The sequence below is a fragment of the Heloderma suspectum genome, chromosome 3, assembly GCF_057233095.1.
Source record: "Heloderma suspectum isolate Gila_16-S chromosome 3, 16-S_ref, whole genome shotgun sequence".
Taxonomy (NCBI): domain Eukaryota; kingdom Metazoa; phylum Chordata; class Lepidosauria; order Squamata; family Helodermatidae; genus Heloderma; species Heloderma suspectum.
Window position 1 is genome coordinate 261,435,870 of NC_139460.1, and position 13,733 is coordinate 261,449,602.

Here is a 13,733-nt window from a genome sequence, read left to right on the forward strand (position 1 = left end):
AGGGACATATGAATGAAGTGGTGAAAATTGATGATTGTGTAAGTGGCTACTGCGGTTTCTGTTGCATACCGTTGACCGTCCGGGTGCCCAGGCCAGTAGCAAAGTGCATGGTGTGAAATTCCTTTGTGTTGGCCAGTGAGACCCCTTACTCACTGACCAATCCCCTTTCCCTCTTTGTGTCTGTCTTTATCTTAGGAGGGAGGCTATGGGAGGTGGGGGAAGCAAGACTTGCACCCCCTTGAGATGTATGTTAAAAAAAAAGTTTTTGTGAACCGCCCAGAGAGCTTCGGCTATTGGGCGGTATAGAAATGAAATAAATAAATAAATAATAAATAAAAAGGAAAAAGATTTTTTTAAAAAGGATTCAGAATAGAGAGAGGAAACAGCAAAAAGCTCAAGGTCGAGCTGAGAGAGAAAAAAAGAACAAGATCTGAGGCTGTTAATTAGAGAAATGTTGCAGGACAGCCTGGCTTTTAACGAAGCGTGGGAGTGTGAGGCCGAAGAAGTAGCTGTTAGCCTAGCGTGCCGAGAGGGGGGGCAAGAAAATTGCCCACAACGTTCTGAGTTGTGCAACATCATCACCTCGCCTAATTGAAATGAAATCCCTAAGAAATGGAAACTGAAAATGAAGACCCAGAAGATGAAGGCGCAAAATGGAATAAAAGTGAAGAATCAGCCCCCAGGGCACAGGCTAGACCCCTCTTCGAGTGAAAAGTGTGCCATAAGACTGTCCCAAGGCAGAATGAAGTGGAAAGACCACGATGAAGATCTCTGTCAAGGTAACCATGTTTAGCTTTGAACTGTCCTAGAATTTCATAGAGCCTGTAGCTACTGACCATCAGCTATATGATTTCTGAAGAGCGTAACCGTTAAGCTTTTGCCGTGGGATTCCCTGCAATGAAGAAATCTCACTGATTTGAGTGTCCAGTGTTAGACTGCGTGAGTGTGTGTGCTGAAAAGACCGAGAGACCAGACAGCATGTTCCTGGCCAAGCCAAAATCACGCTACTACCATGCTCCTGGAAGCTGCAATAAACTGTGTAAGCTGGGAGACCCAACCTAATTGAAAAAAAAAGAAGATATTGGAGTAACTGTCTTGAAAAACAGTGAAATCTGTGTAGCTGGCTGGCTGACGCTGTCAGTGATGTTACTTTAAATTAAGACTGTTTTCCTGTTTGAGACCCCATCGAAGAAAGCTGATCTGAGTTATTTGTTGCCCATGCCAAAGCAAAGATTTAGCTGCCCTGTACCTCATCGTGTCCTGTTTTCAGCTTGGGATTTACAAATACAAACAAACTGTGAAGCTTGCCTTTGAAGTCCTGCAAATCACCCCATCGCCTCCCCGAAAAAAATTAATGGCTGCCTGAAAAATGCAAGTATAAAGCGATGCCCATCACCCCCTAGCGTCCTGAGTTTCGACACTTTGCTTTCGTGTACCAGGTTAAAGAAGGGGAAAAAAAGAGTAAGTTTTTAAAATGTCTGTGAAAACCTGACAGAAGTAGAATAAAATTTACAGAGGAGTTGGCCAGGTTAAAGCGTCACAGCTAGAGAGCTGAGCTGTGCCGCTCTGTTTAGACAGAGGCCTTGCTAAAAAGTTAAAGGCCCTTGTCTGTCAGAAGGGGTGTAGGGCCACACTTCCCCTTTTTAAACTGATGCAAAAGTGGGGAGCCTTTGCTGGAAACATCTCATCTTCATTGCCCAGAGCCTTCTCTGTTTGGCTCCATCACCATCTGGGCTTTTTGGAGACACTCTGCACATGGACTAAAATTTTAAATTGTCAAAGACTTGCCATGGACAGTGCTGTGAAGCTTTTGATAAACTTGAACTCTCATTGCTGTAGACGGTGTGTCTGTGCTTGTAGTCAGCTCAGTGTACAGCAGGCTAAGTTTGATCTATGACTTTTAGATTTCCTTCTGCCAGAACTCATGCAGCATAAAGTTGCCGATGCAAAAATGGTGACCTAGAACTCTTTGCGTGTGTGAGTATGCCCATCCCTTAATTTTGATGGGCCCTGAGCTTTCAGCCAGAAGAGCAGTATGATTGCTGGATCTGCTCCATCATGCCTTACCATGCAAAAAGTGTTTTCCATTCATTGTGTTAAATTGCAGAAAAAGTTTGTTGTGTATATTTTATGATTTCTTAAATATCATAAAATATATGTGATATTTGCAGATATTTTTAGTGTTAGTTGCAACTCCAAATGATACTGAGTGTGGTTCCCAATGAATGACAAGGAGAAAAGACAAAGTCAAGTAGAGAAAGACAGAGGCAAGTAAAAAAGACAGAGAAATAGAAAAAGTGGCAGACAGAGAAGGGAGAAAAAAAGAAGAAAAAGAAGGCAAGAGGCAAAGAGAAAGAACATTTGTAAATAAGAAGCGTGGCCATAGTTGCCCCCAGGGTGAATTAGAAGCAGCTGATTATGCCTGGAGCTTATTACCTGGGGTAAAGTAGCCACAATAATGTAATAGTTCTTTAAGATGAAGAAAATGTAACTAGAAGGAGAAGAAGAGCCTATCCCAAATGTGTGTCATTGGGACTAGTGTAAGGCAGAAAGGTTTAAGTAAGTGAGTTTAACTTGAAAAAAAGACAAATAAAGAGACAAGGCTGGTGCATGGAGTAGAGAGTTTTATATAGAAAGTTTGAAACATGATCTGCAATACAGGCAGATCAGCAAGAAAAAGAAAGCAAAAGAAAGAGAGAGATTTCTGTTCCCATATTAATAAATGAAAGTGTTATCAAGCTCTTTGCTGGGAAGCGAAGTCTGTTTGCAGAAAGCTGTGCCTGAGAACCAAACACTTCTAGCCTATGCTGAAAATGCTTGCTAGTGTTGTGCTGCCTCATGGGTAACATGTATGGTATAAAACCCATTTAGCCCAATAGCTCGTGGTTCAGAGAAGCTGTCTGATCCAACCATTAGGTATGCCTGTGTGCTGTAAGTTACCCAATAAAGTCTCCTTGTAAGTAACCCCCCCCCCCTTGCTGGAATCCCAAAACACAAGCGGGACTAAAGCGCCTCACCCAGTATCAAACCCTGCTGTTAGAAGCCATGAAAGCAAGTATGAAGAAGTCAATTAATATGACTAAAGTGTCTGAAGTGCTGCAAGGTGCCACCGAAGCCCCAGAGCGTACTTAGAACGTCTTTTAGATCCCTATCGCCAGTATACCCCCCTTGACCCAGAGGCCCAAGAAGACGTGGACGAAAAAATAGAAGAAGACCCAGCAAAAGCAGAGGATTCTTAAGAAAGAACCAGTGTGCCCAGTGTGGACAAGATGGACATTGATGGCGTGAATGCCCAAATGAAATAAATGAAATACAAAAGAGAAAACCAAAGGAGCCAGAACGGGCGAGAGAGAAGACAGCTTGAGAAGGGCCGTGACATTGACTGTGAGGGGCCATGACATTGACTTCATGATTGACACTGGAGTGGCATCAAAAGCAAGCAAACTTTAGCCTTAAACAAGAAGTCCAAACACTGGGCAAAGTTCTTCAAGCCCAGCGTCGCTTTGTCTTAGAAAATAAGCCCCCAATTCCCATCACAAAAGTTCATCCTTTCCAACCAAGTGATGAAGTATGAGTTAAAGAGGGAAAAAATAACCCTTTAACTCCCAAGTAGAGAAGACCAAAAACTGTCATACTTTCCACCCCCGCAGCTGTAAAAGTAGCTGGAGTTAAACCCTGGATACATTGGACACAAGTCAAGAAAGCGAGGGGGGGGGGGAGTAGACTGTAAACAAAAATCCTTTGAAAGGATTTCTTTCCTTTTCAAAAATCCTTTTTTTGAAAAGGATTTCTTTTCAAAAAAAATCCTTTTTTTTTTTAAGGATTTCTTTCCTTTTCAAAAATCCTTTAAAAGTCATTCTAAAGAAGCAGTAAGAAGACTCAGGCTAGACCTTACTGTGGGCACACTGGGAGACTGTCCACCCTGCGTACGGTCAGACCTGCAACTGGGGAGAATTGAAGAAGGGGACTAGACCCTACTACAGCTAGCCAGGTGAATAGCTGCCCAGCGTACAGTCATATCCCAAAGAAGATCAAACATGCGTGTTGTAGTGTTAGTAGTGTTCCATTGTGTTTCCTTGTTGTTGTTGTTCAGTCGTTCAGTTGTGTCCGACTCTTCGTGACCCCATGGACCATAGCACGCCAGGCCTTCCTGTCTTGCGCTCTCTCCCGGAGTGTGCTCAAGTTCATATTCATTGCATCGGTGATGCTATCTAGCCATCTCATCCTCTGTCGTCCCCTTCTCCTTTTGCCTTCAGTCTTTCCCAGCATCAGGGTCTTTTCCAGAGAGTTTTCTCTTCGCATTAGGTGGCCAAAATATTTGAGCTTCAGCTTCGGTATCTGTCCTGCAATGAGCACTCAGGGTTGATTTCCTTTAGGATGGACTGATTTGACCTCCTTGCAGTCCAGGGGGCTCGTAAGAGTCTTCTCCAGCACCACAGTTCGAAAGCATCAATTCTTCAGCACTCAGCCTTCCTTATAGTCCAGCTCTCACAGCCATACATTACTACTGGGAAAACCATAGCTTTGATTAGACGGACCTTTGTTGGCAAGGTGATGTCTCTGCTTCTTACTATGCTGTCTAGGTTTAATTTCATGGCTACAGTCACCGTCTGCGGTGACCTTGGAGCCCAAGAAAGTAAAATCTGTCACTGCTTCCATTTCTTCCCCTTCTGAATGCCAGGAAGTGATGGGGCCAGATGCCATGATCTTTGTTTTTTTAATGTTGAGTTTCAAACCAGCTTTTGCACTTTCCTCTTTCACCCTCAACAAGAGGCTCTTTAGATCCTCTTCGCTTTCTGCCATTAGGGTGGTATCGTCTGCATATCTGAGGTTGTTGATAATTCTCCCGGCAATCTTAATTCCGACCTGTGATTCATCCAACCCGGCGTTTCTCATGATGTACTCTGCATATAAGTTAAATAAGCAGGGTGACAATATGCAGCCTTGTCGTACTCCTTTCCCAATTTTGAACCAATCGGTTGTTCCATGTCTGGTTCTTACTGTTGCTTCTTGACCCTCGTACAGGTTTCTCAGGAGACAGACTCTCTCTGCCATGACCTGTCCGTCTTGGGTGGCCCTGCACGGCATAGCTTATAGCTTCACTGAGTTACGCAAGCCCCTTCGCCACAACAAGGCAGTGATCCATGAAGGGGTGTGTTTCCTTAATAAAGTGCAAAAAAGGGGGGTTTGCCCCTAGAGAAGGAAATCTGTCCCAGCGATTCGCTGATAATTACTGGCTTCACCTGGCTAACATCACGAGAGTAAAACATTTTTGTTTGCCAAGAGATATACCTGCAAACAGGTTTTTTTATCTTTTTCTCCTCCATCATTTAATTTGACTAATAATAGTAATGCTGTAGATGTTCAAATCAATAATCTGCATGCATAATATAGTGGCTAACATAACAATAAGAAAACAATTGGCTAAATTGGTTAACCCCTTGGCATCCAGATTTTAGCTGGCTTAAGGCATTGTTCATCCTAATTCTACCAGTGTTGTTCATAGAGATACTGTTATGCCTTTGCATTCCTTGTCTTATGCGCTGTTTAACCAATCTGTCTCGGCTAATAAAACTGCCACCTCCTACACTCTAATAGCTCAACAAGATATTAAGTAAGAGGGTTGTTATAAGAGTCCTGTGTTATGCTTTGAAAACCAGAATGTCTATTTGCGTAATGAAATGCTATAATTGTAATGAAATAATGCATTTAAGGGGGGAATGTAGCAGCCATATCGGGGGTCAGACTAAGTAGCCTCATGTTACTGCCAAGTTATTGTTTAGCAAAACAAAAATGTGGAAATCTCCTGTCTTGTCAGCAAGGCTATGGTTAAGTCAAATTGCATATTATGTTCTCTTCTGTTCTCTGCTTATCATAGCTACCCTATAACCCATTTCTTGTATTATAAACAATGGTGCTAGGAGAAGAAATGTTGAGGATGGCAACCCCACTCAGGAGGGGGAGGAGGAGCTTTTTCCTATGTGTCACAATATCTATAAAAACAATGTGCTGATGTAAATCGGGGCTTCTGGCTCTTTGGAAATGATTCCAGCCTTAAGCCTGCGCGTTAAATAAAGAAACTCTTTTTCCTTCACTCCGTGGTCTCTCTGACTCTGAGTTCTGCAACAGAGCAGCACTTGGATTCTCAGTCCATGGAAATGTCACTGAGCCCTTGCATACATCACACTGTTTATCATACAGGCACAATGTGACTTCAGCCACCCAACTTTCCCCCACTAAAAAGAGCAGACTATGTATACAATCTAAGAGTGTAGCACCAGGTAGTTTTATGGCAATGTTACAGTTGCTGGCTGACCATTCCTTTATTAGGTGGATTGCTAGTTAATAGAGTATATAGTAGTTATGAGACGGTTTCCTGATAGTTTGAAACCTGTGCTTTTGAATGAGATTTGTTGTTGTTCAGTCATTAAGTCGTGTCCGACTCTTCGTGACCCCATGGATCATAGCACGCCAGGCCTTCCTGTCCTCCGCTCTCTCCCGGAGTGTGCTCAAGTTTGAATGAGATATCCACCAGTAATTAAAGAAGATGGCACTCCTCCAGCCGAGGTGAGGTGGCAGATACTTGTGTGTGTTTTGAGTGGGAGAGGAAGAAAGCAGGAAATGTTTGCAGTTGGAATGGGATTGCTGCCTCACTGCTTTCCCATTTCTCTTTCGTGGATCTTCTGCCTTTTATGAATGCCTGTTTGCCTCAACTTGTACTCTGCATTTATATTTGTAAATTTTCAGAAGTTTCTCATCCAAAAATGAACTAATGCATTATAGTGCTGCCCCTGGAACATCTCAGTACTCAAAAGTGATGAATGTATAACAGCAGGCTTTTGAGGCCACAGATATCTGAAAAGATTTGGGATGGATAATTGAAAATGTGAATTTTGTTCTTACCATGTGAGATGAGGCCTCTGTTCCTGATGATATATCAGGTTTAAATGCATAACGTCAATGTAACATCCATGTGGTATGGGAGTTTGTTCATATCATAAACACAGCTTGAAGTTGACAATACCATGTGAGATTGCTGTGGCGAGGGATGTGAGAACACGAAATACACTGTTGTCAAGGCTGCTGAAAATTACAGTAGCAATTATATCTAAGGCAGACTGTGTTTTTTTACACCATAAGCATAAATCATTCGTGTAGTATTTTCACCATAAAGCATTGTCACTATGTTATTTTTATTATGAAATGTGGAGATTCCGTAAAAGTCCTTGAAATAAAAGATGTATTTGTTGTCATGTCAGATCTCACCCTTCTCTCTTGTAACAGTACAATTCTATGTGTGTTTACTTAGGCAGGAGTCCCACTGTATTCAGTGTGATTTACTCCCGTTTCATGAGGTCAGCCCCTAAAAAGTCGGGCTGGTGGAGACATTCGATGTATTTATTATACTTGTCTTCGCTTTTGGCGTAAGCCCTTGTCTCCTTCTGTGCCACCTATAATTCCCGGATATAACCCATCGGCCGCCGGACCACGAGCGACCTCGACCAAGACACAAGACCTTCTCCCGTTAATCCCGCCTCTACCCGCCGCAAATGCTTCGGCCTTAACCTACCAGTGGTTGCCATAGCACCGCCTCCCCCCGCGCTCAGGGCGGTAGCCCCCGCCTCCGCATCGCTGTGCGCGATGACGTAGGTGTGACGCAGACGGCGGGCGTGCTGTCGGCGGCGGCGGCGGCTCGGGGCCCCTCCCCCAGAAGATGGCGAGTCCGTGCGGGCGGCAGGAGTGCTCCATCGACAGGCGCGGCTTCCGCCACCAGCTCGACTCGTGGCGACACCGGCTGCTGCGCTGTGTGGGTGAGGGACCGCGAGGGGGAGGGGAGCGGAGCATGTGGGCGGAGGGGAAGCTAACCGCTGTGTGACCCCCCCACCTTCGCCTCAGCACATAGCGAGGGAGAGCGAGCCGCACCCCTCCCCCACCCACTCTTTCGTTCGCCGACCGGCCGCGCGCGCTCCCTCCCGCGCGGATTAGCCGCTCCTCACGCGCCCCCTCCCCCCTCGCGCTTCACGGAGCAACCGCGGCCTAGGCTCCGCCCCGCCCACTCCGGCCTGGTCTCTCTTCTCTCCCTCCCCCGCCCCCCTCGGAGGGGGGGAGAGGGCTCTTTGTTTGGGGAACGGGGTGGGCCGGGCTGTGTCCGCCGGAATTGGTTAAGGAAGGAAGTGTTTAGGTGAGCCCCCGCCCTAACTGTGTCTGCCCACCACGAGAGGCTAATGCGGTTTTGGAAAGTTACCTTTGATGGGAGGATTGTAGAGTAGGATTGTTCCAGGGTGACCACGCCCCTCTCCCATTCCCCTATTTTTATGAATGGATCATCACCCCTTACTTCTCCCATTTATCTGGTCCGTGTTTACCGCTTTTCAGCCAAATTATGCCCGTGTCCAAGCGGAGCAGTCTTGCTCCATTTAGCCAATAGTCCTAAGTTGAAAACTGGGTGTGGGATGGGTGGGGATCTAACGATCATAGTCACTGACTTACCCTGTGATACCCTAAAGCTTAGTCACTTTGATGCATCTTGATGAAAACCTAATAGTGTTCCCCAAACCCTTTAGGTTGTAAAGATGTATAGATTCCTAGGTTTTTCGAGAGTAACTTGTGTTGGAATCATAAGCTGCTAGGGATAATGCCTTCGGCGTTTGTAAAACACGGATGCAGATGAAAAGGTGCACAAAGGTAGGGAACGGATGTTATCTGTGATAACTGTAATTTTCAAACTAACTTCCATGCCTGATAAAGGAATATGGGGTCTTTTCAATACTTAAGAGTGTCTCTTGGCCATTAAAAGTGAGACCCATGCACATCTACTCAGAACTGAGTCCCACTGAGCTTAGCTGACTTACTTCCAGGTAAATTTGTGTAGGATTGTGTTCTAAATAGCGGTTTAAAAATCCCATATGCTTTTTTTCCTTTAGACATTGGTTTTTTTTGATAATAATACATTCCCTGCATTTTGAGATAATACATCTATTAACACACAGTGGTTCACTTTATACTACTATATTTCCAGTATCATCATATGCATGTTTATTTGGAAGTAATCCCACTATCTTCAGATTACAGCCTTCTTATCCTAAAACAAAGGAAAATGTATTTCTTGTGTAAGGCGCAGGGACAGTAGAAACATAATTTTAAACTGAGCTCTTGTTTCCTAGACAGCAAAAGAAGCATGCTAGATCATGTTAACTCTAAGCTTGCAGGTTGCCCCCCAAACCTGCCCCTTTGCTCGTGAATGTATTCATTGCAATTTAAACACCACCTCCCAGTTCTTGCTTAAACAGTAAACCTTTTTTTTATAACCATGGTTAGCATTTATTCAATATAAATCTATGGTGATATTTTTATTTTTTTCTCATGCACTTATTTTCTTATAACAGGTATTTAAACAGTACAAAATATTGGTTATGTCTTGTTTAAAGTATGGAACATCTGCTGCTTATTGCAGTGGTATATTAAGCAATGTTCAGTAACTGTCATCTTTGTTTATCTGTATGAAGAATAGACCAGGGCTTGGGAGAGTGTACTGTCAACTGCAAGCACATCTGAGAGATGTGGTTGGTTATGACAAGAAGATGGTTCAGAGGTAACTTGTCGATTAAAAAAAAAAGGCCTCTGTCTTGCTTTTTGGAAAAGCTGCAGGAGATAATGCATTAGAGTTTCTCTTTGAGGGGATATGTGTGTTTAGAGTTTATTTGGATGAGCCTCTGGATACTAGGCGCCTCTATGTCTGGGACATCATTTTGGTACTTCCTCTGCCTGATAGAATTGAATATACATGTATTCTGTCATATAATATATTTTTTGGACTGTAAGTTGTAGCGTTCATGTCCAAATGCTGCAGTATATTAGAAAGCTAACCATCTTTATACACAGCTGCTTAAATTATTTCAGATCATCACACATTTCAGATCGTTGCTTGGGTTATTATCCCTGTTTTAGTGGGCATTTCTGTTTAGCAGTTTGAAATTCTGTGATTTGCAGGGAAAATACACTGAGATTTTGCTTTGTTGCTCAGAAATACAAAAGATGTCTGCAAATTCAAACAAAACACTACAACACTTCTGTAGGTCTTGGCATCCATAAGTGTTACAGATTTAGAAAAAAAATGAGCATACTAGTCAGGGGGTACATGCCTTGCTTTTTTCTTCTCCTCCCCCCACTCTCTCTCCAGCCCCAGTTTCTATTTGGGTGCACTTTCCCCCCTTTTGTGTAAACAAAAGATATGAAAGAAATGACTAAGCTGTGAAGGCTAATCACCTAGTCATCCAGATTATTTTTGGAGGTAAAGTACAAAAACATTTTAGAAGGTCCAAAGTATAATTGTGTTGGTGGTATTTATCTTGATAGCGTTGTACCTAACTGTTTGAACTTCAAATTGATCAGTTTTATGAGGTTTCAGATGGGGAGTTTGCTTCAGATGTGCTGTTGGCTTCATATGTAACTCCCATAAATTGCCAGGTATAATAGGAGTTGTTTGCATCTTTACTGGGTTTTCTTTCATTACAGAATTGAAGTATTTATGAATTCATTTTGATTTAAAATTTAGTAGGTGGGAATATAGGTCTGGAGCAAAGCATGTGGTGTGCTTTGTACACAGGGCTGTAATTTGATTTAGGGTGGTAGGGCTGACAAAAAGAAATCTGCCTGTGACTTCAGAAACTATGTTCCAGTAGCACTGCCAGATGGGTTGTTAGTACTGTGTTAAGAATGTGTGGATGGTGTCATTGGTCTAACTCAGTATAAGACAGCCTTCCCGAGCCTGGTGCTCTCCAGATGCTTTGGACTATACCTCCCATCAGTTCCAACCACAACAATTAATAGTCAGGGATGATGGGAATTTTATTCCAAAACATCTGGAGGGCACCAGGTTGGGGAAGGCTGGTATAAGGCAACTAATGAGGTAAACAGAAGGAGGCTGGTAATGTTATCAGTGTTAACATTGCTTGGCTGGGCTAAAGTAAAATTGTATTAGAATTTTATATGATCACTTTGTCTAACTTTGTGTTCCAAAGCATCCTATAATATAATTATTTGAGCAGGCAAGGTACTTTTAAGGTAGTTTTAACAATACATGCTTTGAATTTTAGTAGCAAAAGCATTGTTAAATATGATCAAGTTGGTTCTTTAGGTAAACTCATCTCTACCCGAAGTGCAGCTACAGATCCTAAAAAGTGAATGGGACACTTGCTGATTTTATTCTTAGTATAATCTGTCCTGATTAAGAGGAGCTCTCTACTGCTCAGATGGTGGAAGCAATTACTGTGACTTGCTTGATTTACATTGTCAAAAACAGGATTATTTTCTTGTATGCCAAGCCTACAGGTTAAGTTTGAAATGATAACTGCTTTGTCACTTTGCTAGTTAACAAATATCTGTGCTCTGTGTATTGTAATAAAAAGTACTATAATAACAGGTGTCAGTAAGGTTACATGCCACGATTATCCAGATTTTTATTTGTATATTGAAAGCCATATTTCAGCAAAACGATGTGCCTATAAGGGGAAATTGCAGATTAATAGAATAACACTTAATTATAGTTTTGATTTCTGTTCATGTTTTTCGAAATTTTAGTAGTTCGTATGTATCTCATCAGTTTCGAACATAGGAAGAATTATCAAGTTCAGTTTCAGTTCAAGGTCTGATACCTAGAATTGGTATACTTCATAATGCAGCGAAGAAGGCTTTGTTTTTATGGAGCAAAATGCTACCTTACTGTTGCTCTTGGTAGTGATTGAAAGTAATTTACAGGATATCTTTTGTGCTACTTTATATATGAATATCCCTGCCAGTGCAGTGTTAAAGTTTATCTGTAGTAGCATTCACAGGTATCACCTAGTGATAGTCATACTTTTCTAGCCCCAGATTCTAAAATAAATAGTCATTCCATGAAGTTGGAATAAGGTTCTTGAAATTAGGGCCACGATGAAGGCAAGAAAAGAGTTTCATCAAGTTCTTTCGTAAAATTAATAGAATGTGCAAAGAAAGAAGGTGGCCATTTCCTGTTGACTCTTTCATGAAAGTACGTTTGTATGTGGTGCTTCCTCTCATTAGTGCACATGCCAATATTAAGGTTCAGCTGTCTGTTTTTCCTCTCTAGCAGTTCTACTAATTGGCCCCTGAAACCACTTTTTACACTTCTCTGAGTGGTGAAGGAAAAGTGGCCTGATAAACCTCAATGTGCACATACTTTTGCTTTTGTGTGCATGTAGCGCCTTGCTGGATTGGGATCCAAGCCTTTTTTTAATAAGAAAAACACCTAGAAAATGAAAAAAATAGTTATGACTATGAAGACTTATAGATTAAATAAAATACATATAACTTGGAACTTTGTAGCTGGGTGTGCAAGTATAGATTATTCTGTCTTTTGTGCATAATTGCACTGTATCATTTTGCAAAGCTAGGCAGTGTATAGAAGTGAAAATATGAGGCCTGAGCACACTTACAAACTTTGAACATCCTAATAGTTAAAATATGCTCGACAGCTGATACCCTTACTTTCCCAACAGTAAGGCAGTCGTGCTAATCCCTTTGATTTTGGCTAGAGGGTGCTTTCATGGGCTCTTGTTTGTAGGGCTTTCTGGTTGGGCAGCACCAAACGTACAGATAACCCAGGGCTTTGCAGAGCAGAGAAAAATGTTAAAACAACTTCAATTTTGCTTTAAAGCAACTTCCATTTTTATTGCACAAAATGCACAGTATTTGAGGGGGGGGTGCTCTAGCTACAGACCATCTGAAAGACCACTTTGTACAAGCTGTTTTCTCAGCTATAATTATATAAGTAAAAGTATCCTCTCATTGTGTCAGTTATGAAGGGTGCACATGTGTATAAAGCAGCTGTTCCCTTTAAAATACACACAAGCAGTGACTGAGAAAACGTTTAAGCTATCTGTAGCTTTATATAAAATATCTCTTACAAAACTGCCCTCTGACCCAATAGGCTTTTGAGTAAGTTGGATGTATGGATATTTTAATATTTCCCCTCATTGTGCAGCGTCTTCCGTGGCTCATGAATGAAACCTCTCTCCTGGAATCTTCTGCAGCAGCTTATATTCTCAGACATGTGCTAAAAATAAGCAGGAACGCCTTGTTTTAAATGTATGGTTAGAATTTTATTTCTTTAAACAAACATTTGCTAGATGCTAAACTATATACTTTGCTCCAAATTATACTGAGTAGTTACAGCATTCATGTATGTCAGAGTATAGTGGGTGTTAAAACTCTGAAATGAAGTCTTAGCAGCATGATATTGTTCACTTACATGGTTATTCTAATTTTCCGTGGCTGAGAAAAAAAATATGCTACACACTTCTGACCGTGATGTTTTATAGGCCATTCAGATTACACATAGGAAGGTCTGAAACATAGACATGGGGCATCAGTGCTTCTGGACTAAATTCCAGAATCTCAGACAAAAAAAGTTTTTGTAAGTTACATCTACTTAATTCTTTTCATTCCAGTTGTTTAATCAGGCTTTTTTGTCTGTGGAGAAATTCTGTTGGGGAGAGAGGAACTGTAATTCTGTGGCAGTGGTGCACGACCTATGGCACAAGGGCTGCATGAAGCCCTCAAGGCCTTAATTGTGGCTCCCCATGGGTGACTCAACCCTGCTGCTGCCTAATTTCCAACACTAGTGATCTTGATACAAAAAGCAATGTGTATCATTATCACTGGTGTGTGTGCGTGTGCGCATGAGTATATATGTATGTGCGCAGTCTCCGAGGCAG

General features: G+C 42.2%; 1 protein-coding gene across 13 annotated transcripts in view; it reads left to right on the plus strand.

Annotated features, from left to right (window-relative positions):
• The first annotated feature begins 7,661 nt into the window (after positions 1–7,661).
• The window catches only part of LCOR (ligand dependent nuclear receptor corepressor), a 105,796-nt gene continuing 99,724 nt past the window's right edge, over positions 7,662–13,733 (plus strand). For 6 of the 13 annotated variants that reach the window (XM_084846586.1, XM_084846581.1, XM_084846580.1 and 3 more), the window contains exon 1: positions 7,722–7,811. Coding sequence is in view for 2 of the 13 variants with exons in the window: in XM_084846578.1 (XP_084702704.1) it covers positions 7,715–7,811 (97 nt within the window). In the remaining 11 variants the exon portion in view is untranslated. Of the gene's footprint in view, positions 7,812–13,733 lie in introns of all 13 variants that reach the window. The other 7 variants (XM_084846578.1, XM_084846589.1, XM_084846579.1 and 4 more) reach the window with 5 other exon arrangements.